Raw genomic sequence first — 25,206 nt, forward strand, 5'->3', positions numbered from 1 at the left:
CCAGAACACATCTATTATACTGTTTTAGCCCAGGGCAAAAGTTTACTTCTATGAAGAGACTGTGCAGGTTTGAATGGTCGTGGATTCAACAAGTCAAATAGAACAAAAGTCACAAGAAGTTACAACGCAGATTAAAGTAGATTTTCCTGGTCTCGAATTCAGACATGCAGAGTAATAGAGGACAATTGTTCAAGATGAACAAAACCCCAAAAATCTATCATAATCTGTATATTAATTAATTACAGCCCAAACATGCAGCTGATGCACTTACTAATGCCTCCAGTTCAAGTTCCAGACTTTTTCTTTTAGCCTTCAACTGGACGATTTCATCTTGTTCTCGGTTGCGTTGATTGAGGAGTTCCTGTCGCCGGATTCGCTCCCATTCAATCTGTCGCTGCCGTTCAAGTTCCTGTTTAGCTGCCTAAAGGTGCACAACAAACACCAACAGAGTAAAAGAAACTCATTTACAATTATAAATTGGGAGAATGTAGATGCAATAAACTCGAAGTAAACACAAAACTGCTTTGTATTAATAAAGAAATCTAATTTTTACTTAAATTGGCAGCCTAATGCTGGCGATAATATGAAAAACAATCATATATATACAATTTATTTGATGCAATTCAAAATAACTATTATATAAATCTCTAATGAAAGCAGATTGCAAATTAACATGCTGCACTGGGTTATTCCTACATTTACGAATACCTACTTGGATTGAAATGCTTCAGAGAATCCCTGGCAAGCCCAGGTAAGCATCATTAAAATACTCATCCATGTAAAGTGAATGTTTTGATTTTTGTTTTAAAAGAATAGCTTTCTTCCATAAAACATTATATAAGTGAAGGGACAGGATGCAATGGAGAAGTCAACTGTAATTTGGGTTTAAATTCTTAAGATGCACATTTCTAAACATAGGGTTAAAAATGGAATCAAACCTTCTGCCTCATTTTCTGACATATTTACAGTGCAATAGACGTATATAAATGAGACCTCAGTCAATGTTCATCAAGCTAAGTGTTAGGAAGCAGGTTGGATGATGGCACAAATCTTACCCTTCTCGATGGCAAGCACAAGTGCTCAATGATAATTAAAATCATAGCACAACATAATGAACCCACGCTAATTACAGAACTGGAAAATGCACTATACTTCTGACAATTGAAATGATTTTCTCAAACCTCTCGTTTTTCTACTTCTTTCCTCCTTTGTTCTTCCTTTTGACGTTCCAGTTCACGTTGTTTTTCCAACCTTCTCTCCAGTTCCTGCTGCTTTTTCCGTTCCTGCTCTTGCAGCTCTCGCTCCCTTCTCTCCTGCTCCTCTTTCTCACGCTGTGCTCTGCGATTAGCCTCTCGTTGTTGCTGTTCTAGGAGAGTCTGTCGTCTTCGTTCCAACTCTGCATTACCTTTCTCATAGTTTGCTTTTCTTTTATCCTCAAAAGTAACTAAAAACATGAAATGCTATCAGTTCTAAAACAAAATCTGAGTACTGTACCACTATAATCTCGAGCTTCAAGAGTGAGGATTTAAAAGACCAATGCATATCAGTCTTTCATTCTGATAATTATTTTAATGTTGATTACTTATACACTTATCTGATTATTAAATGATGCCTGAAGGGGGCAAGTTTCGTCAGCGAGAATGATTGAGAAGGAATCAGTTGCGGATGTCCTGGAAAAGAATCTCTCTCTGAAAACCAGCAAGAACCCATCTGAGTGGTAACCATTTGCCCATTAAGCACCAAAGACTGGTGAACTTTGTTCATGTTAACTTCTGTGCACAGTTCAAGAATTGCCTGCAACCAGTGAGTGTGATCCAAATAACTTTTCTAATCTTAAATATAGATTACACACACCTGCGCTTAGTATTAGAGGGGGGGGAGGGGGGATTAAGTAGGTTAAGTAATAAGTTAAAGTTTAATTTTGTTTTCTTGTTCAAATATAATTAAAAACTACTTTTGTTTAAATTACCCTGTGTTGTGGTGCATATCTATTGCTGCTGGTTTTGGGGGTCCTCTGGACTCCGTAACAATACAAGTATCTTAATTTGAATATAATATTACTCAAGTAAATTAAAAAGATAACAATTTACTTTAATAGAAGCATCTTCATACTTTATATTGAGATTTTATTTTAGACAGTACAAGCCTGAATCTCATTGATTGTGCATTGATGTCTGATCTTTAGAAAACAATGTTTACATAATCGTTACCTGCTTTTTTCCATTATTCTTAAAACCAGGTACACTACCAATTTTACTTCGTTTCAGATTACATAAAGTTGTTAATATCATCCCAACACAAAATAATTTAGCAGTAAGAAACGTAGAACATTACAGCACAGAAGAACTAATATAAACCCACTCTTCAGCGATCTTTAACTCCTCTCAACCTCACATCCCTTAACCCTCTACTTACATCCATGTGCCTAAATAAAAGTCTCTTAAATGTCTCCATTGCACCAGCTTCCAGCACCACCCCTGGAAATCCATCCAGGCACCCACTACTCTCTGACTTCTCCCCTGAACTTTCCTCTCCTCACCTGGCACAGACATCCTATGTTATTTGTTGTAGTTGCTCGGTTGAAAAGTTGCTGGCTTGACATAATCTTATACATCTCTATTAAGTTACCTGTCATCCTTCATCAGTCAAAAGAGAAAAGCCCTAGCTCGGACAACTTTGCTTCCAAAGACATTTTCCAAACAAGTCAACATCCTAGCAAATCTCTTCTGCAGCCAATCTAATGCGTCCACATCCTTCTTGTAACAAGATAACCAGAATTGAACATAATACTCCAAGAATGGTCTAACCAGAATTTTATAGAGCTGCAACATTACCTCACAACTCGAATTCCATCCCTGACCAATGAAGGCCATCACACCCTGCGCCTTTTTAACCACCCTGTTAACTTGCATGGCAACCTTGAGGGATCTATGCACTTGGACCCAAAGATTCCTTTGTTCATACACAGTTAAGAAACCTGTCATTAATCATAATTACTCTGCTTTCAAGATCAACCTTCCAAATTGCATCACTTTACACTTATCTGGATTGTACTCCATCTGACACTTCTCTATCCAACTCTCCATCCTGTCTATATCCTACAACCAACAACCACCTTTTGCACAATCCACAACACCTCCAACCTGCATAAGCAAGATCCATTTGGAAAATATCTGGATCTGAATGAATTGAGAAAAATATACAGGGATTTTAGTAAATGATTCATTAGATTGCCCTCGAAAGGGTTGGCGAACTTGACAGGATGAATGATTTCATCATTTCTATGACAGATAAAACCTGAAGAGAATTTGCAAACATGCTTTCAAAATAAGCCATTAAAAATCTAATTGAACATTTAATGCTGATAAGAATGCTCATAGAATGGTCCCATTTGTTTTTTTTGCTGCGATTGCAATTTTACAAGCACTTCAGGAACGTTACTTAAAACTTATTAGCAGTTGAAGTTCACTGTGAATAAATGTTTATGTTCTCTTGTACAACAGTATAGCAGTTATTTTATTGTTCCAATCTTGACAAGATGCCAAGACCAGTACTAATCCACTTTTCTATGGTACCATCCAATCTATTCATGAAGCAAGATATATGTAAACCAATCTATTTACCAGGTGTCTTTTTCTGGGCTTCCTGGATTTCTTCTGTTATTTCCTGATATTGTGGTTGTGTTGCATTTATTCCATCACCCCATTTGCTTGATCTAAAAAGAAACAAAACACAAGAACCACGATTGTTCCCAAATCATGTGGTTTCCAACGTTCCATCAGAAATATTTCATTAGAACTTTGCAAACAAAACACCTTTCAGATAAAGGGAGAAGAAAGAAAATTGAGTACTTATTATTAGAGATACGGTTAAAATTTAAGTGGATAATACTCTGCCTTCATAAACATTTTTTAAATTAACTACCGAAAATACCCAGCCAACTGAAGCACCAACAAAAAGATGAAAAAAAAACAGGTTAATGACGAGTTTTGCATTATCCAAAAGTGCTGGAAATAACTCAGCAGATCGATCAGAATCCACAGAAGTGAAACAATGTGTTTTGGCTTGAGCTCTTCTTCAGGAATGCCAAAATCAGGCAGATCCTGAATTAAAAAGGTGTGGGCTGAGGGTGGGGGGGTGCGGGGGGGGGGGGGGGGTAGGTGGGTGGGAGGGGAGGGGTGACTGAGAGTGGAAGGGGGAAGAATATAGACTTAAAAGTAAGAGTAACAGATGGATACAAGTGGGAGGTTAGAAGAGAAAAAAAATGAGAAGTGATAGGGGGAGAGGGCTGAGGGATAAGGACAAAAGAAATAGGACCAGGAGTCCGCCATCCAGCCCATCCAGCCTGCTCTGCCATTCAGTGAAATCATGGCTAATAGGGTCATCTCTATCTATCTGCCTTTTCCCCACATCCCACAATTCTCCTACCATGTAAAAATCTATCCAACCTTGTTTTAAATACATTTACTCTGGTAGACTTCACTCCTTCAATGAGCAGCAAATTCCAAAGATTCACCATCCTCTAGAAAAAGCAGTTCCTCCACATCTCAGTCCTAAATCTACTACTCTGAATCTTAGCCTGAAGTCCCCTAGTTCTGGTCTCCCCTACCAATGGAAACACCATACCTACCTCTATTTTATCTATGTCTTTCAAAATTTTATATGTTTCTATAAGATCCTCTCTCATTCTTCTAAATTCCAGCAAGTCAATCCCTCCTCATAGGCTAACCCCCTGATCTCTGGAATCAACCTGATGAACCTCCACTGCATTGCCTCCAAGGCCAGTACATCTTCCTCAAGTAAGGAGAAAGATAAAGAAAGATCACTCTCATAGGAGAAGGAAGTGATGGGGAGGACAAGAAATTAAGGTCAATATTAAGGTAGTCTGGTTGGAGAATGCCAAGATGAAATATAAGGCGTTATTCCTCCAATTTGGGTGTGGCCTCATCTTGGCGGCATACAAGGCCATGAAAAGACACGTCAGTGTGGCAATGGGCTGTAAATTGCAATGGTTGGCCACTGGGAGGTCGTTCCTGTTGTAATAGATAGAGCGAAGGTGCTCAACAAAGTAATCTCCCAGTCTACATTGTGACAGAATATAGATATGTTTTTGGGAGATAAATTGGGAAGGTTTTTTTTTACTGTAGGTCACATAAAACACTTTAAAACAGATCTTATTTAAAATACTGAATCACTGCTCATGCTAGATATGTCGAGGCCAACAGCATATGCAAAAATTTTGGAGAATGCGCAAGAGACTTCACTAAAGGATTGTTGTTTACAAAAAGGCAACAGGTGAAAGAGCTTGTTGGAGCCGCAGATTATCTGGAGGGGAACGTGCTGTTCTAAAAGGGTCATGTGGTTTTGCAAGCAGAGAGAGTCAAACAGGCTTTCTCTCTGAGAGAGAGACACATACACACAGAGATCAGTTCTACAGTGTTACAGTCAGCAGCAGCAACTGGGACTGGAAAAGGACAAGCTGGCAAGTTTGTGGGAAACCCCATTTGTGGTTCATGCAAGAGGAGAGGACTGGCTGTCTAATGTTTCACTTGAAATAAGAGAAACAAAAAGGAACTCCGTAATAACCTGAAAGAAAGAGGTTATCATCTGGAGAGCCCAGAGGGGACAAGTTTCTTCGGCAAGACACTGAAGTGGCTGATTGAAAAGAAATCAGTTATGGGTGTACAGCAAACAACAAATCTCTCTCTGAAAACCAACAAGAACCTTCCTGAGCAGTAACCATTTACCTTTCAAGCACCAAAGTCTGGTGAACTTTATAAATGTTAAATTCTGTGCACAGTATAAGAATTGCCTGCAACCAGTAAACTTGGAGGAATGAGAAGTGAGATTGGATTGTGAATCAATGAACTTTTCTAAACTTACACACACACACACACACACACACACACACACACACACACACACGTGCACTTAGAATTAGAAGGGGATTAACTTGGGTTAGTTAGTCAATAGTGGTAAGTTAAAGTGTGATTCTGTTTTTTCAATGTTTGAAGATAATTAAAAACAACTTTTGTTTAATTAACCATTTGTCTTGGTCAATATCTATGTCTGATGGTTCTGGGGGCCTCTGGGCTCGTAATAACATCCAGTCTCCCGGATGTAGGAGGCCAAAATGAGAGCACCAGATGCAGTAAATGACGCCTACAGATTCAAGCATCACTTCACTTGAACGGACTGTTTGGGACCCCAAATAGTGGTGAGGAAGGAGGTACGTGCAAGTGTAGCATTCCTTGTAGTCACAAGGGTAGGTACTTGGGGGAACTATTGGTGGGAAGCAGAGAGCAAATGGGAGGGTGATTTGATTCTATTTTGGTTGGACAAAATTGCAGATATGTTGAATGTGGTGGCTAGTTGAATGGTAGTTAAGGATGAGGGAACCCTGTGCTTGATGTTTCTGCTGGGGGAAAGGGGCAGGGTAAATGTGCAGGATATAAAGGAGATGTAGGTGAAGATGGAGTCGATGGCGGTAGAAGGGAAGCCATGTTTTCTGAAGGAAGACATTTTGGATATCTGGAATGCGAGGCCAAATCCTGGGAGTGAATGCAGCAGAGAAAGATGGAGAAAAAGGAATAGAATTGTTACAGGGGTCATGTTCAGAAAATATGTAGTTGAGGTAACTGTGGGAGTCAATGGGTTTATAAAAGATGTCTGCAGATTGAGAGAGAGAGAGAGATTAAGAAAGGGAAGAGAGTTGATTAGTTTTATTTCTTTTTCTAAGGTTTTGCTTTATTATATAGCCTGGTTATTTAAAACTTCAATATTTTATATTTAAAAGTTAATATGCATTCCTTGTTCTCAGAGTTGCTATGGGTTGGGATTAAGCAGATATAATGGGAGGTGATTTTTCTTACAGAATGTCCTGATGGTTGGGATTATTGTAGGAATCTATTGAAACCAATTCAAGTTCATAAATTAATACTTGTGTCTGACAATAGACTTCTTATAGTTTTCTGGACCTTTTAAAATTACATCCAGTTTCATTATGTTTAATGTTCAGCATTACGTGATTCTCCATTTCTAAGTTTGTGCTATGGTTGATCCCAAAATGTTGGAAAATCAGTTAAATAAGTTTCAGGGAGCAGATTGGGGTGTCTTACTCCTTACCCCTCTCCCCCACCCCAAAACCAACCAGAAATAAATAATTCAACACTTCCAACTCCCTGCTGTAATATTATATCCTACTTCCTTTCGCACTCTCAGTTTTTCTTAAATTTAACAATATTTATGGCCCTTATGGTTAAGGGAATCAAACGGCATGGAGAGAAAGCAGGAATAGGGTACTGAAGTCTCGTGATCAACAATGATTGTATCAAATGATGTCAGCTTGAAGGGCTTTATGGCCAACTCCTCCACCTCCTTTCTATAATTCTATAAACACTTATTAGTACAGCTCTTGTCAGGCCATCCATATTCCACTGCATTTCATCAATGTCTTCATCTTCACAGATCAAAAAAACTGCTTTTTCATCAGCCAGATACTGCTTGATGAAAAAAAAACACTGAATAAAATACAAAGGCATTCTCACATTCTCAGAACACAAAATATCAAGCACAGCTTATTCGTTAAGTGAATTAAATGGGGTAGAAACCAAGATATCGCATAAACATACTGAGAAATAAAGAATCTCTTACTTAAATGAAGGAGGCGTCAGTTCCAGGGGAAGAGTGATGGGAAGAGGTTGTCCAGACTTGGCCATGTCAATTAAATGCATTGCTAAAATAAACTCTTCGGCTCTGAGCTTTCCATCATGATCTACATCTGCCAGGTTCCTGATATTCCAATGTGAAAGAGGAAGAAGATTAAGATATACTTTCATGTTGGCTAAATTGACTGATTATGTGAGCAATTACTGATATTACAATATGAGATAGGAAAACCAACATAATTTACTCCAATATATTTTCTCATAACAAAGGAATCTGCCATTTAGCCATAGCATGGATGCTGATGGGACTTACAGCAATTTAATTCCCTGCAGCCTATGACTTAAAGTCAAAGGAGTCCAATAATCGTCCTGGCCTGAATTTCAACTAATATTCCCTTTCTTCCAGCAGGTTGCTGCTTTCACCAGTATTTCTATAATGCATGCTAGCAGATAGTACACTGTAGTTTAAGTGGCATTAAGTTGCACCCAATGTGAAGCCATTTAAAATAATTTGCCACTCAATTTTTTTTGCATATTTTAATCTGCAAGTAGAAGCAGAAAATGTTGGAAGCACTCAGCAGGACAGGTAACATCTGTGCTAAGAGAAATGTTTCATGTTTCAGATCTAAGAACTAATGATCAACTCTTTGACAAGGAGAAATGAATTGGGGGTTCAGACTGGTTGATTCAGCCTAAAATAATTGCTAGAGTCAGGAACATAAAATCTCCAGCAAGGAAAGAAGAGCATCTTTTCAAAGGCTTGGATATTCAATATTGAATCTGCTTTCTATCTCCTCTTTTCCAGGTGCTGTTCCCCAAATAGAGTTCGCACCGTTGGCATTTGTCCCCGTTCATGTCTTTGCTTTCCATTTTCTAATATGCTGAGCAATTTTGGGGCCTTCAGTTTGAATGTAAATGTTGAGAATTCCTGGATCCTATAAATGGGAATAGTCCAGATGGCCAACTTATTCAGCATCGACAAGTTGGGCCAGAGAGCCTGTTCTGTATGACAATGACCTTCCTCTTTCAAAATGTCCATTCCTTTTGAGTCAATATGAGTGAGTCACAACCTCTTAAATTAACACTGGAAAGCTGGAAGCCATCACCTTGAGTCCCAGAAGCAAATCCTATCATCCTTGCCACTGATTTCTTTCTCTCGTAATTATTTCAGGCTGAATTAAGAAGTCCGTTTGAAACCAGAGTTCATTTCTCCTCCATCATAAGGACTGCCACTTACTAATCACATTTTTTGTTGCTACCAACCCATCTGCCAATGAAGCTACAATTCTTTGTCACCTTCAGATAAAATTTTTATCTCCTGACTGGCAATATGCTTCAGGACGGTTTCTCCAATTCACCCCAAACTCCCTGTATTTTATCCTGCATTCTCCAGATCTTCTGTTTAAGCTTGTCATTACTGGATTCTCAATCCAACACTACTGAAATTGTTGGACTTAAAGAAGGCGATGAAGGTCAAGAAATTAAGAAGTTTTACAGCGATGGATTCTGCAATCTTTGGAGTAACTGAATTTCAAGGGGACACCAAGACAATGGCATCATGAAGAAAGCCTCTACTTCCTCAGGAGTTTGCAGAGGAGCTAGTGGAGTTGTTCAAGTGAACCGGTACGGACTTGAAGGGCTGACATGGCCTGTTTCCGTGCTGTAAACGGTTATATGGTTATATGGTTTTAAAAGATTCATCCACAACCCTAAAATATTCAAAAACATATTCCCTTTCCCTTCACTCGGTGGCACTATTTAGAGTCTGGAATTCTTTCCATTAATCTCTTCTGCAATTGCTGTGTTCTTCTACTAATCTTCATATTTACACCTCTTAATATAACCTTTAATCTGACAGAAACATCCAGTTTTCAACAACATTAAGTAGAGGGTATAAAAGCAATGTGATTGCAATTTGATTCTTTCAAAGATATCCCAAAAGCCTCTCTTAAGTATTTTCAGCCACACCACATCAGATCCTTTGCATTTCCAGCTTTATCATTCACATTTTGCTTTATCTTTTTACATTAAAATTGTTTTCTAAGATCAAATTACTGATAAGCGTTCTGAATAGAATAAAGTGAAATTGTCAGCAGGGGTTTCAAATGCCAGTCACTTCATTATTAACATCTCTTAAAAGTTTAAGTCATGCTATGCCAAATAATGTAATATTCAATGATCAATGAATTATTAATGAAAATCGGATTTATTCTTACCAAAAGAAATTAGAAAAAAAGCATAATCATAAGAGAACTCACCATATGGTGGCTAGTTGGTTGTGTGACAAATTGGACTGAACAAGGACATTCTTGGCTTGAGGACCTAAAAATAAATAAATTCCAATTAGCAAACAAGCACATTCCAGTTCTTGTACATCACCATTGAGTTCACCCTCATCATTCAAAATGCACCTTTACCGATCAAAAATGTCCAATTGACTGTTTTGGTCTTATAAAAGTAAGAGAATTTTAACTACTGCTCCATCTTCAGTCTTAGCAAGGGGTGCACAAGTTACTACTTCTAGTTCCAATTGGATTGAAGATCACCATGCAGGTGGCAAAATGAATTTGAGTGCACTAGTTGCAGTTGAGTATTGCAACTTTTCTTCTGTACAGCTTTTCTCTAGTATCTGGGGCTGAGTTTTAATTATACCCTACAGCTTTTGCTCAGTAATTATCATTTGATTCTCAGTGAAGTTATATGCCTGGAACTGACTGACTACTGTTAACAATTCTGAACATTTAAATAGCAGGTAATCTTGGATTCCCTTCCAATGGTAAAAGTCTGGACTTACTGATAGATTTGAAAATCCAAATTTATCAATTAGCTTCACCTCTGAACTCCATATGGAGACTAAAATCAGAGCCCAGTCTCCCAGGAAGATCCCAGCACGGTATTGGCAAGTTGTTTCTTTCATGATGTTCCAGGTCAGGTCTAGTGCAAGATTTGGGAGTCTATTTTTTTCTAATAAGGATTGCAGGAGAAACATTTGAGGCTCAAGGTATAGATCTGTACTTTGAAATATTTATTTATTTGCCATTTATGAGTGTTCTACTTATCCTTGGATTTACTTTTTAATATTTCAATGTTACTGCAGTTCTAACAATTTTATTTATCATTATCAGAGATACTTAAAACTATTTAAAAAAATCAATTGCTGCTTTTCCAGCTGTAGTGGTAGGAGAGGGTTTTCAAATTAATTTGGGGGGGGCGGGGGAGGGGTGATGCCTCATCTAAGGAATTCTTACTTTTGCTCAAAACACTCAAGTCATGGATTCTACCAGATTATCTTTCTTTATGTTTGGTCAGATACATCATTCTGTTGGAAACTATTACAAGCAGGGAAGCTAAATCAATGATTTCCTGCTTATCATTATAGCCGAACAGATCCTTCAGGGTGAAATAATTCAAGCTTGAAAAAAAACCTACAATTTCATATTTAAAATTAAAACTGACTGACTATATATACGCATAATAATCAAATTTTGTGGACCAATTCTTTAGGGTAAAATTTAGGGAGTTGACTATTACACACACACTACTTTTGACCGTGGTAAGTACAGGCATACCTTGAATAACACAGTTAATAATGCACTGTTCAAAGCATTATTACAATGTACTTCAATGTAATGTGTTCCAATCCTATAATTATTTATTCTTTTACATAGAACTCTTATGCAAACATTCATAAAATATTAAAAAGCAATATATAAAACTGAAAAATGACCAAGATCTTTATTGGAAATAAGTGAACATTATTTATTTAAAATATATGTCTAATGCAGTTTGCACTTTACTTCCATCTCCCCCCGCCTGCCTCCGACAAATTCAGCCCTTAACGCTCATTGTGCACAATCAGTCAGGTGAGGAGGAGGTGGGGATGAAGGCAGTCTCAGGGCTGCAGAGATGCAGAACCAAGTGAATGTCGAATGCCTACCTTTAGCTCAGACAGTGGCTCAGCTCAGGACAGGGACCCACCACCCAGGACGGGGACTGACTGTGTTATATCAAAACCCATGCTGTTCAAAACAGTGTTATATGAGGTATGTCTGTACTTGCTTCATTTGAGGAATCTGGAGCTAGGATGGGCAGGTGGCTGGCACCAGGTGGTAAGTCCGGATGTCAGATTGGCAAGCGAGTGGTTGGGTCTGGGTGGTAAGTTTGTGGTTGGGCGTCAAGAGCTCAGATAGGGGGGCGAGTGGCAAGTCTACGTTCGAGACTACAGAAGCTCAGTGGCCAGCTAGGCCCAAGGTAAGAGTCCATGGTTGGGGCGTTGGAAGCTTGGATGGGTGCTGGGCTGAGGTGGGGGTCCACGGTTGGGAGCTTGGATCAGTGGGAGGGCGGCCGGGACTGGGTGGTAAGTCCACATTCAAGGCGTCATGAGTGCAGATGGGCAGGTGGCCAGGCCCTCAGTGAGAGAACGCAGTTGGGGTGTTGGGAGCAAGGGCTCATGGTTGGGGCTTTGGGAGCTTGGATCAGTTTTCTAAGGAAGTGCCGTTGTTATTGCACCTTCCTGGCAAGTGAGGGTGTCCAGGATAGGTCACTTTTGAAGTGAACTCCAAGGAACTTGGTGCTCTCCACTCTCTAATACCGAGCTAGTAATGTGTAGTGGAGGGTGGTTGTCCTTGGTTCTCCTGAATTCCACGATCATCTTGACAACGTTGAGACTCAGGTTGTTTTTCTCATGCCATTTCACAAGATTTTCCACCTTTTCTCTGTATTTCAACTCTTCATTATTTCTGATAAGACCAACTACAGTCTTGTCATCTGCAAACTTGATGACTCTGTTGGAGCCAGATCTGGCATTGTAGTCGTGAATCAGTAGCATCAGTAGCAGGCTGAGCACGCAGCCCTCCCTGAGGTGCACCAGTGCTCAGCGTGATGGAGCTTGACGTTCTATTGCCAACCTGACAGACTATGGTCTTTCAATTAGGAAGTCCAGAATTCAGTTAGAACGAGAGATGCTGAAACACAGCAAGGACAGCTTCTCCACCAGCCTCTGGGTATGATTGTGTTAAATGCTTGAGCTGAAGTCAATGAACAGAAGCCTGGCGTTTGAAGTGTCATTCTCCAGGTGGGTCAGGATGGAGTGGTGGGACAAGATTATAGCATTGTCAGTGGAATGGTTCTGTCAGTCGTTATCGGGTTGTAGCATTTCCTTCAATGTTGGCCAGGAAAGCCATTTAATTTAAATGGAAAGATCCTAATTCACCGACTTTGATGCAATGACTCTTTCAAGTTATGTCACTTTTAAGTTTAGAAAAAAATTAGAGGTTGCACTTTTGATTACCTTCCAAACTGTCTTGTTTTTTTGGCAAGGACCTGATACCGGTAAATAGTTTGTACTATTTGCTGTAGTGAACTCTTATTTTAGGCTGCCCAGCCTTTTTGTAAATTTTGGTAAGTTAAATGGGGTTTTAGTAGTCATTTTTTTCTCTCTTTCTTTTTTGAATATTCCAAATTGAGGAGAAAGAGACAATATTGTACAATATGTAATAATGTTAGATTACATATTGCAATCCTGTTCGGCTCCGAATCATGGGTCCTCTACCGGCACCACCTACGGCTCCTAGAACGCTTCCACCAGCGTTGTCTCCGCTCCATCCTCAACATCCATTGGAGCGCTTACATCCCTAACGTCGAAGTACTCGAGATGGCAGAGGTCGACAGCATCGACCTCTGCTGAAGATCCAGCTGCGCTGGATGGGTCACGTCTCCAGAATGGAGGACCATCGCCTTCCCAAGATCGTGTTATATGGCGAGCTCTCCACTGGCCACCGTGACAGAGGTGCACCAAAGAAAAGGTACAAGGACTGCCTAAAGAAATCTCTTGGTGCCTGCCACATTGACCACCGCCAGTGGGCTGATAACGCCTCAAACCGTGCATCTTGGCGCCTCACAGTTTGGTGGGCAGCAGCCTCCTTTGAAGAAGACCGCAGAGCCCACCTCACTGACAAAAGGCAAAGGAGGAAAAACCCAACACCCAACCCCAACCAACCAATTTTCCCTTGCAACCGCTGCAATCGTGTCTGCCTGTCCCGCATCGGACTTGTCAGCCACAAACGAGCCTGCAGCTGACGTGGACTTTTTACCCCCTCCATAAATCTTCGTCCGCGAAGCCAAGCCAAAGACATATTGCAATACATTGAATATGATCTATGTTTGATCAGTCAAATTAACATTGCCCCAAACAGGCAGACTACCCTGAAAATGCCCAATCTCATCTGATCTTGGAAGCTAAGCAAGCTCAGGCCTGTTTAGTACTTGGATGGGAGACCACCTGGGAATATCAGGTGCTGTAGACTTTTTGTTCACACCACCCACCCATCTATTTTTCTCTAACAGGCGACATAGTTGGCGTAGCGGTTAGCACAATGCCTTTTCAGCACCAGCGATTTGGACCAGACCTGGGTTTGAATCCCGTGCTGTCTGTTAGGAGTTTGTATGTTCTCCCCGTGTCTGTGTGGGTTTTCTCCAGGGGCTCCGGTTTCCTCCCAACCTTCAAAAATGTACCGGGGTGCAGGTTAATGGGGTGTAATTTGGGCAGCGCAGACTCGTAGGACAGAATTGGCCTGTTACAGTGCTGGATGTATAATTTTAAAAGTTTTTTTAACAATCACAAGCATGGACACACAAGACTGACCTGATAAGTAACCACTCATGGATTTATCAAGGCTATTGAAGATTTGTCGGTATTTGAGCCTGCTAGATTGAGGAACTCCCCAGTCAGCGGAACTTGTTTTGGGTGAAGCAAGAGATGTAGTAGATGATGATGAACTACTGCAAAGAGAAATAGATATCAGAAAATTATAATTATATCAAAATAAGACTTTTCATTTGTGTGAAATATTTCAAAATGGTTAAAAAAAAACATTTTAAAATGATGGATCTTCATACTTTCATTGATCTAATGACAAAATTCTCCATTTTTCAGACGACTATTTTGTTGAAACAAAGATGAATTAATCTAAATCAAACAGTTCTCTTTACAGTCTATGACATACTGCTTAAAGAACAACAAACCTTCATTCACATGTCATTGAATCCTCAAAAAGCCATTGTTTATGCAAAATGAAATAAACCTTCTGTTTGCCAAATGTGGGACACAATTAAATGGAAAATTCCTCTCAGTACTTTGAAGACATTGATCTAACACAGTAATAGTGCAGCCATGTAGCAGCATTGTTGTTTGTAGGCATAATGGTTTAGCAAAAAAAACCAAAATAATAAATTACTTAGTGATGAATAGTATTAAATTGACATGGCAATCACATATAATATGCAATTCATTAACAGTGTTAATTATCACAAAATAGGCATCTTCCATTGGGGCAGAGAGAGAGGGGGGAGGCAGAGAGAGAGAGAGAGAGAGAGAGAGAGAGAGAGGGAGAGAGGGGTAGAGAGAGAGGGGGCAGAGAGTAATACTACATTTAAAATGTAACATACATGAAATTCTTTAACTTTGTCTTCCATAAGGAAGACAAAAAAGTCGCCACTTTATCCAGAGCTCCTCAAAGAAATGAACTCGTGACCCCAGTTGACAAAGACCAGTGCACTAACCACTGAGCTATTGGAGCCTCTATGGCAGTGGTTCTCAATCTTTTTCTTTCAACTCACACACCACTTTAAGTATTCCCTTTGCCATAGGTGCTCTGTGATTAGTTAAGGGATTGCTTAAGGTGGTATGTGGGTGGAAAGAGAAAATTTGAAAACCACTGTTTTAATCGTACCTCATTGACTCATTATGTGCACAGTTTCATAACTCCAAAGGAAATGGGCCAATGACAATTTTTCTCAAGCAAAATATTTCACTAACAATTGGGTCTAGAGCAGTGATTCTCAACCTTCCTTTCCCACTCGCATACCACCTTAAGCAATCCTTTACTAATCACAGAGCACAGATAGCATAGGGATTACTTAAAGTGGTATGTGATTGGAAAGAAAAAGGTTGAGAACCACTGCTCTATACCAAAGATTAAAAAAATACATAACCTATGTTCCATACCTTCCTCAAGGTATGGAAAAATGTTGACAGGTGTCCGAATAAAAGGGTGGTGGGGGGGGAGGAGCACAGTAGCAGGTGGAGAAAGGAGGGAGGGCAAAGCAGTAAGCAGGTGACGGAAGGATGGGATGGCTATGTGAATTGAGAGGGAAGAGGGTGGAGGGCTGAGAGAAAGGAAGAAAGAAAGGGAAGGGAGAGCAGGTTAGCAAAAACTGGAAAAGTCACTGTTAATCCCATCCGGCTGGAGAGTGCCCGGACGATAATTCAGGTGTTGTTTCTCCAATTTGCAGGTGGTCTTGGTGAGATAATGCATGAGGTAAGATAGACATGCAAGTATGGGAGTGGGACACAAAATTGAAATGATTGGCCACTGCGAGATCCCTGTCACTTATGCGGACAGAGCAAATGTGCTCAGCAGTGATCTCGCAGTCTGCGCCCAGTCTCTCCAATAATCTTCTTACCTCTTCCACAGGACACCACCACCACTCATCAACCCATGATCTTCAACCTCATCGCCTTTGGTTACTTCCCTCCCACAGCCTTCAACCTCAATGTCTCCCATTCCCGCACTGTCCGTTTCTACTTTTTACCCAAGATACACAAACCCAACCATCCAGGTAGACCTATTGTTTCTGATTCCTCTTGCCTCACCAAACTAGCTTTGTCTTACTTTGACTCTATCCTTTCTTCCCTGGCCCAATCCCTCCCCTCCTACATCTGTGACACCTCACATGCCCCCATCTCTTCAGTGATTTCAGATTTCCTGAACTGGACCACTTCATCTTCACGATGGATTTCCAATCCCTTTATACTTCCATTCCCCTTGTAGTTTATCCCAAAGCACTTCACTTCTTTCTGGAGAAAACACCTGAATATTCATCCTCTACCACCACCCTTCTCTGCCTAGCAAAACTTGTCCTCACTTTAACTCACTCCATAACTCCTTCATCCACTCATCCCTCCCTACCAATTGCCCCCCACCCTGGCACCTTCCCCTGTGGCTGCAAGAGGTGCTACACTTGCACCCACATCTCCTCCATCACCAAAGATTGAGGGCCAAACAGGCCTTCCAAGTGAAGCAACACTTCACTTGTGTATCTGGAGGATTGATTTCTTGCATCCAGTGCACACTTTGTGGCCATCCCTACATCAGAGAGACTGGACATAGACTAGGAGATCGATTTGTTGTGCACCTTCTCTCTATCCATCCAGCACAGGGACTTCCCAGGGGCTAACCATTTCAGTTCTGCACTCCCTAACTCACATCTCTGTCCATGGCCTCATGTACTATCCCACCAAGACCACCCATAAAATGGAGGACCAACACTTGACTTTCCGTCCGGGCACGCTCCAGTCGGATTGCATTAACCGACTTTTCCGGTTTCTGCTAACTTGCTTTTCCTTCCCTTCCCCTTGTCCTCTTTCCCACAGCTCTCCACCCCTTCCCTTTCTATTCACCAAGCTATCCCTCCTCCCCTTGTTTACTGCTGTGTCCTCCCTCCCTTCTCCACCTTACTCTGCTACCATGCTCCTGCCCCTATGCCTCTACCTTACTCTTTTTTTAAAAATCCAGACCCCTGCCCATACTTTTCCATACCTTGATGAAGGACTCAAGTCTGAAATGTCGGTAATATATTTTTATCTTTGCTTTATAAAAGACACTGTTTGACCTGCTGAGTTTCTCTAGCATTGTGTTTTTACTGGAGAAACAACACCTATATCCATTCCATCTGGGCATCCTCCAACTAGATGGCATTAACATTGACTTCTCCAGTTTCCGCTAGCCCACTCCGTTATCTCTCTTTTCCTGTCCCTATGATTCCTTTCCTCCAGCTCTGCATTCACAGAGCCACACCCTTCCCCTAATCAATGCTAACTTTCCTCTCCTGTCCTCCTATCCATGTCCAACTATTGCTTTTTACATTTTGGCTTTTGCTGCTCATTCCCCAGCTTTTTTTATTCAGGCACCTGCCTACTTTTTGCTCGATAAAGGGCTCAGACAGGAAATTGTTGGTTATATATCTTTACCTCCTATGGACGCTGTGAGACTTGCTGAGTTCCTCCAGTATTTTTGTGTTTCAAGGAAATAAGTGCAACAGACTTCTTTGGATTAGTGGATATAAATGTGTTATAGTTCCGATACAAGTTTCTCTTTGTTTCTGAAAAATGTATTAACCACTAAAAGTATAAAATGCTGATAATAAAAATATCTGGTTGGACTTGGGCAGATCCATAATATTCACTCTTTGTAAAGGCAAGGTTTTAAAAACATTCTATCTGTACCTGCTGGAACCAAGATCAATCAGTGACTGTGCCTTGTGAAGACCAGTGCCTCCAAATCCTGTTAGTGGCTGTCTCAAAGACCCAGTGTGAGGCAGTGCTAAAAATATGAACACAATGACATTTGAAACAAGGGGCAGGGGAAGTGGGGGGGGGGGGGAAGAGAGGAAGGAGTAGAACAATAGGTACTTTTCTTTTAATACAGTTTATCTTAATATTTTCCCATGTACCAGAAGATGTTCCTTATTATACTAATATGGGCAAAGATTGTTGATCTAACCCGATAGTGATGATATATGGCAGTGAACAATTGTATATAAAGTAATGTATACATTTACTTTATTCTTCTTTCTTTGGCTTGGCTTCGCGGACGAAGATTTATGGAGGGGGTAAAAAGTCCACGTCAGCTGCAGGCTCGTTTGTGGCTGACCAGTCCGATGCGGGACAGGCAGACACGGTTGCAGCGGTTGCAAGGGAAAATTGGTTGGTTGGGGTTGGGTGTTGGGTTTTTCCTCCTTTGTCTTTTGTCAGTGAGGTGGGCTCTGCGGTCTTCTTCAAAGGAGGTTGCTGCCCGCCGAACTGAGGCGCCAAGATGCACGGTTTGAGGCGATATCAGCCCACTGGCAGTGGTCAATGTGGCAGGCACCAAGAGATTTCTTTAGGACCTCTTCTTTGGTGTACCTCTGTCACGGTGGCCAGTGGAGAGCTCGCCATATAACACGATCTTGGGAAGGCGATGGTCCTCCATTCTGGAGACGTGACTTATCCAGTGCAGTTGGATCTTTAGCAGCGTAGATTTTATTACAGCTAAATCAAATACTTACAATATATTGGTTAATATCAAATTACTGTTATAATGAATAGTTTGATGGAGGTGTGAAGATTTTTATTTTATTCCTACTTAGTTTATTTTAAATAATCTTTGAATGATCAGAAAAAGTGCCTTTTTTTTAACTGGATGAGATATTCAGTAACTTTTCTGGAAGCTTCAATCAACATCTATGTTGAAATTACCAAATTGCCATGAAAGGGTACCTCTTTGACTAATGTGCTCTCAGGAAGGAAATATACCATCTTTATCTAGTAACAGTACTCCCAAAAGATCCGAGAGGTGAATTTGGGATGGGTGATATGCATCAGTTTTATTGGTAAAATACATGTTCCATTAATGTTCTTTTTAATTCTGCTTCTCATCATTAATCTCAGTTATACAAAACTGCAAAAATGTGATCCTAAGAAGCAGTAACGACCTAATAACTTATAGCTGCAGAGATATCACAGCAAATAACTGAAGGCCATTGAGGCCACATTAGTTAGTTAGAATACACAAACTTGCTCTGTAATTCAAGATAATTTTGGCTGATCCTAAAACTCAACCTTCATGATCCTGACCAATCCTGTCATCATTGATTTTCCAAGTGTCCAGGAATCTACTGGTCCATGCCTTGAATATATTCAACAAAAACATTCATGGCCCTTGTGTTAAGATTAACAAACCTCTGAGGTGCTGAAACTTCTCAAAGTAGTATGAGTAAAAAATGTGAGTAAATCTTGGTCTTTCTCTCCCTATCTTCCTATAAATATCTTAAGTTTATTGTTTAAATTTCTTCAAGTACTGAAATGACGAAGTTTGTTGTAGCAAGCTCCATGACAACAGCCACATGAGTCATCAATAACTCAAGAATGTCACACTGCAGCTCTGGATAGTCATATTCAATACACCATTAGCTTGGCATTGATTTGGTACTTTTTTTTCCTCACCTGTCCAAACTGATGGGGGACTTGTTAATAATGGAAGGTTACAATTTCAATAGTTAATACAAGCATTTGTGTTTGCAAATAGTTCATTCCTTTTTTATTATAACAATATGCCCAAGTTCATTTCCTCAAAAGTTCAATATAAAGGTCTGCAAGGGAAAATATGAAAAAAAAATGAACACAATATCCTTTATACAGTTAAGAAAGTATGCATCTTTTAGATGAATGCTTTCAAATAGGGTCCAATTGCCATACTTACTTGCAGAACTCAGTGCAGATAAAGGCTGAATGGGGAGCGATGTACTATTTGCATTAGCCAATGAACTAGCAGCAGGCATCAGAGGAACTGACATATTCAGAGGTTGCAAGGTGGACACTGATGTCCATGAGGATGTGGGAGCCAAGGAAGCAAATGAAGGCATGTTTGGTGGCACAGACAGATTTGGCATACTTCCCATCCCTAGGTTTAGAATTTAGATATGAACAACATAAATGGTCAATAAAGTTACTAAAATGTAATAAAAATTCCTTTAATATTTTATAAACAAAAGTGGATAACATAGCTAAAAATGAAGTACCTTTAAATCAAAAGCATATTGGTCAAGGTTGCCAATGGGATGTCAACAAAACAACAAGCATTCAAATAGTGCCATTAACTGTAAATTTTTGCGTTCCTTCATAACAACGTTATCAAGATACGAGACACTGAGCATGAAGGGGTAGGGCTGAAAGAGAAATGAAAAAGAGAAAAGAGAAAGGGAGGATAGAGATCAAATAATTGTGGAGGAAAAAATACCGTATTTTTACAAATATAACGCGCACATTATATACGCTTTTAATGAACCGGGTAATCCACCGGGCGTTAAATGCATGTGCACTATACAAAATTTTTTTTACACGTTGAATATAAAATTGAACTTATTTGAGCAGCAGCAGGTTCTAAATTAAAATTAATTTTTAATTGCTTGAATTTAAAGAAAAGTTTTGTAATAAATGATTTTATTTACACAATTCGGGCATGGGAAAATGGTAACGGTGATAACATACATGCGCACAGTTTATAGTGGGAGTGGGAAAGTAGTAGTGGAAATAAAATAACATGCATAATTTATAGTGAGCATGGGAAAGAAATAGCGGCAATGAAACATACGTACAGTTTACAGAAAAAAGTGGGGAAAAACTGTAGCGGAATGAAACGTGCGTGTACGCGCGCATATACACACACACACACACACACACACACAAACACACACACACACACACACACACACACACACACACACACACAAAAATGGCAAAATTTTGATCTTGGCAGACTTGGGAATATCTCTTTGGCCTGAGTGCCATGGTATTCCAAAATACAGGATATTCTGGCTAGAGCCCTGCACCTTATCAATGTTAATTGTCCAGACCCATCCCCTGAGGAAGGAGATTAACATAACAAGTGCCTTTAAGACAACCATGGCTGATGGTGAGACTATGGAATGTGCATTGTCTCCTGTCTCAAGTAAATGCAAATTGCTTTTGTGAGTTGGAATGTAGAATACTTTCTTTCTTCTTTGGCTTGGCTTCGCGGACGAAGATTTATGGAGGGGGTAAATGTCCACGTCAGCTGCAGGCTCGTTTGTGGCTGACAAGTCCGATGCGGGACAGGCAGACACGGTTGCAGCGGTTGTAGGGGAAAATTGGTTGGACGGGGTTGGGTGTTGGGTTTTTCCTCCTTTGCCTTTTGTCAGTGAGGTGGGCTCTGCGGTCTTCTTCAAAGGAGGTTGCTGCCCGCCAAACTGTGAGGCGCCAAGATGCACGGTTTGAGGCGATATCAGCCCACTGGCGGTGGTCAATGTGGCAGGCACCAAGAGATTTCTTTAGGCAGTCCTTGTACCTTTTCTTTGGTGCACTTCAGTCACAGTGGCCAGTGGAGAGCTCGCCATATAACACGATCTTGGGAAGGCGATGGTCCTCCATTCTGGAGACGTGACCCACCCAGCGCAGCTGGATCTTCAGCAGCGTGGACTCGATGCTGTCGACCTCTGCCATCTCGAGTACTTCGACGTTAGGGATGAAAGCGCTCCAGTGAATGTTGAGGATGGAGCGGAGACAACGCTGGTGGAAGCGTTCTAGGAGCCGTAGGTGATGCCGGTAGAGGACCCAAGATTCGGAGCCGAACAGGAGTGTGGGTATGACAACGGCTCTGTATACGCTTATCTTTGTGAGGTTTTTCAGTTGGTTGTTTTTCCAGACTCTTTTGTGTAGTCTTCCAAAGGCGCTATTTGCCTTGGCGAGTCTGTTGTCTATCTCGTTGTTGATCCTTGCATCTGATGAAATGGTGCAGCCGAGATAGGTAAACTGGTTGACCGTTTGGAGTTTTGTGTGTCCGATGGAGATGTGGGGGGGCTGGTAGTCATGGTGGGGAGCTGGCTGATGGAGGACCTCAGTTTTCTTCAGGCTGACTTCCAGGCCAAACATTTTGGCAGTTTCCGCAAAACAGGACATCAAGCGCTGAAGAGCTGGCTCTGAATGGGCAACTAAAGCAGCATCATCTGCAAAGAGTAGTTCACGGAGAAGTTTCTCTTGTGTCTTGGTGTGAGCTTGCAGGCGCCTCAGATTGAAGAGACTGCCATCCGTGCGGTACCGGATGCAAACAGCGTCTTCATTGTTGAGGTCTTTAATGGCTTGATTCAGCATCATGCTGAAGAAGATTGAAAAGAGGGTTGGTACTATATCCCTGTGGTATGTACATTTTTACATATTTTAAGATTTTTCTGCGCATTATATGCGTGTGCGCATTGTATGAGTGAAAATACGGTATATAGCTTCCCTAATGAATTCCAGAACAAGCCCTAGTTAGCTGAAGGTAATGATGTGAAGGAGATTGGCAATTTAGATATATGCAAGAGTCCAAAACTGGAGAATTAAATGGGGAGTTGATGGATCCGGAAAGGAGCATGGAGGCTAAGCAATTTGTGATGCATCTCACAGATTCAGGTTGTATTCTGACCCTCAGTGCTCTTCATGTGACATTTGCTACATTTCCTCATGGCTCTCTACTATATTTTCTGGTTTTCTTTCCATGTCCAAAAATACAAGTTGACAAATAACTGACAACTGTAAATTACTCCTTTATGTAGGTAAACAAAAAAAAGAACCAAAGAGAAGTTAATGAGCATGTGAGAGAGAACAAGTTGCAGGGGTACAGGGAAAGAAGGAGAGATGTGAAGAGTTTTGCCCAACACTGACTAAATAGACTGAAAGACTTCCACTGACTGCCAATTAAGAACAAATTGAAAGTAATGAATAAACACAGGATGCAAGGCAAACTGCAATTGGTAAAATGCATTGTATTGAGAAGCAGTCTAATAAGGCAGTCCCATAGTTAACATGACACTCTTACACTGCCAGCAACCCAGGTTTGAATCCACTGGGTGTCTGTAAGGAGTTTGTATGTTCTCCCGTGACCTTCAATGGTTTTCTCCAAATAAACATGTGTCCTCCCACCCCCCAATTGGGTGTAATTGGACGGCATGGGTTTCATGGTCAGAAATGGCTTCTACCATGTTGTAAATAAAATTTAAATTTAAAAATTCATTCTGTCAATTAAAGTAGAAGAGCACATTTACAGAGTATAGAGTATATAAAAATCAATTCGTACAAAGCAATGGCAGAGTTTTAATAAACTCAAGATGACAGATGATATCGGCAAATAAATTATGGGAATATTTTTGTGTGTAAGTAACAGAAGGTTAAGGGCCTCTGCAGGAGGTGTGTCATGAGTTGCAGAGATGGGTATAACTATGGGACTGGAATCAATGGTCTTTAAGGTCATATGTACTTGGAATCTCAGGATCAAAGAAACCCACAGGTCATTACAGACTGGTTCAACTACTAATGGTCAGCAGTGAGAGGAATGGAATTCATGACCAGCTCACAGAGCTTACTGCGAAGATTAGAAAGGAAATGATGATTTTTTCCAACTTGTAACTAGAGGGTGTTGAGTGTTGGCCTGTTCAATTTTGCACAACATTGAATCGATGCCAATTATGTTCCAACTGGAATATAATTACACACTTTCTTCTGAGAGGAATCACAAAGGTACTTAATTTTAAAATGCAAAGCTGATGATTGTTAGTTTACAATTTAATCACAATAAAATAAAATCTATGCACAGACAAAAAATAGGCTTTTATTTAAGTTGTATCTTCATCATTCATATCTATAGTTTACTTCAGAAGAAAATGGACACAAGCATGCTGTACCTTATTAAAGCCAATACATTTATAACTGTGAAAACACTACACCAAGTAATGCAAGTAACCATTAGTAATTCACTCGACACATTGAAAGCATTTTACTTACCAAACCGTGCAGAGTTCAAAGGTGAGGGCATTGGGGGTTGCTTCATGACAAGTGGAAGAATGCTGGGAACTGGGTGACCTTGAAAAGTCATCTTGATCAGTTTCATTGCAATGGAGAATTCCTGCTGGTCCATTTTTCCATCCTTGTTCAAGTCAGCAAGGGTCCTGAAGAGCAAATAAAATTATAACTATAGACTTGTCTTCACCTAATTCGAGGCATCATACACTAATCTAAACATCACAAACTTAATTCTTAAAACTCAATTAGATTTGACATTTCACACATTTCTTGCAAAATTCATTCTAGTTTCAAGGCCAATTTTAATTGCCAAAAAGTGGCAACGACCACATATAGGCTGTCCCGTCTAACGAAAAGGGTTCAATTTTTACAGGCATCAATGTCGATTTGGTTAATGCAGGAAATAGATCAAACACCCACTCTATTTAGTTGCTATACCTCCACAGTAATGAATGTCACCAAAAGTATAAAAGACTGAATAGTAAGAACAATTATTAAGAGGGGGAGAGGGGAGTAGTTCTACCATGAACTACATGAATGAACACCAAGCTTTTTAATTTAATAATATTATGGGAGCTTTCTTGTAAGTAGGGCTTTCCACAAGTTGGGTGCTCATAACCTAGAGACAACTTGTGCATTGGATTACAACAAGTGAAGGCTAGATTTATTCAATTCCTGAAATTTTGTTTGGCAGATCTCAACTCTATTCCCAAATTATTGGTTCAGTGGACTATGATCACTGGCAAAATGTTCTGCTCTGACTTGGTAATATTCTTTCACCTTTGGTCACTGTCTTACAAAATCATTTGGTAGGACTCAATTTCCAATCATTTTCAAATAGCAGTTTGGGTTCTGAATTTTTCCATTTTATTGGTGAAATCGGCTAGAAAAGTAAGAAAAAATGTTCAAGTGAAAAGTGCACTTATGGGAGTTTTGCTTTTGACACTTACCATATTTCAGCCAGCACAACCTTTGGTAAACCAGATTGCAGAAAGAAAGTACGAGCTTGCTCACCTGTTCAACATTAAAGGAAATGCATTTCGATCAAAAGACCACGTACTAAGCAACATATTTTTCAGAAATTAACTCCACTTTGAACATCAGAATAAAATTTAACTGAACACAGAT

The 25,206-nt window shown here is 40.3% G+C and overlaps 1 protein-coding gene and 1 pseudogene across 8 annotated transcripts in view; one reads left to right on the top strand and one right to left on the bottom strand.

Annotated features, from left to right (window-relative positions):
• The window catches only part of LOC138736734 (intersectin-2-like), a 220,624-nt gene that overhangs the window by 114,978 nt on the left and 80,440 nt on the right, over positions 1–25,206 (bottom strand). For all 8 annotated transcript variants that reach the window (XM_069886721.1, XM_069886717.1, XM_069886722.1 and 5 more), the window contains exons 4-13: positions 25,029–25,092; positions 24,061–24,224; positions 19,967–20,167; positions 17,953–18,049; positions 14,311–14,447; positions 9,926–9,989; positions 7,654–7,791; positions 3,624–3,715; positions 1,182–1,444; positions 272–421 (exon numbers count right to left, since the gene is read on the bottom strand). In XM_069886721.1, coding sequence (XP_069742822.1) covers positions 272–421; positions 1,182–1,444; positions 3,624–3,715; positions 7,654–7,791; positions 9,926–9,989; positions 14,311–14,447; positions 17,953–18,049; positions 19,967–20,167; positions 24,061–24,224; positions 25,029–25,092 — 1,370 coding nt within the window. The remainder of the gene's footprint in view (positions 1–271; positions 422–1,181; positions 1,445–3,623; positions 3,716–7,653; positions 7,792–9,925; positions 9,990–14,310; positions 14,448–17,952; positions 18,050–19,966; positions 20,168–24,060; positions 24,225–25,028; positions 25,093–25,206) is intronic.
• Positions 13,854–13,972, top strand: LOC138738281 (5S ribosomal RNA; annotated as a pseudogene).

This window comes from Narcine bancroftii, chromosome 6 (assembly GCF_036971445.1).
Source record: "Narcine bancroftii isolate sNarBan1 chromosome 6, sNarBan1.hap1, whole genome shotgun sequence".
NCBI classification, from domain to species: domain Eukaryota; kingdom Metazoa; phylum Chordata; class Chondrichthyes; order Torpediniformes; family Narcinidae; genus Narcine; species Narcine bancroftii.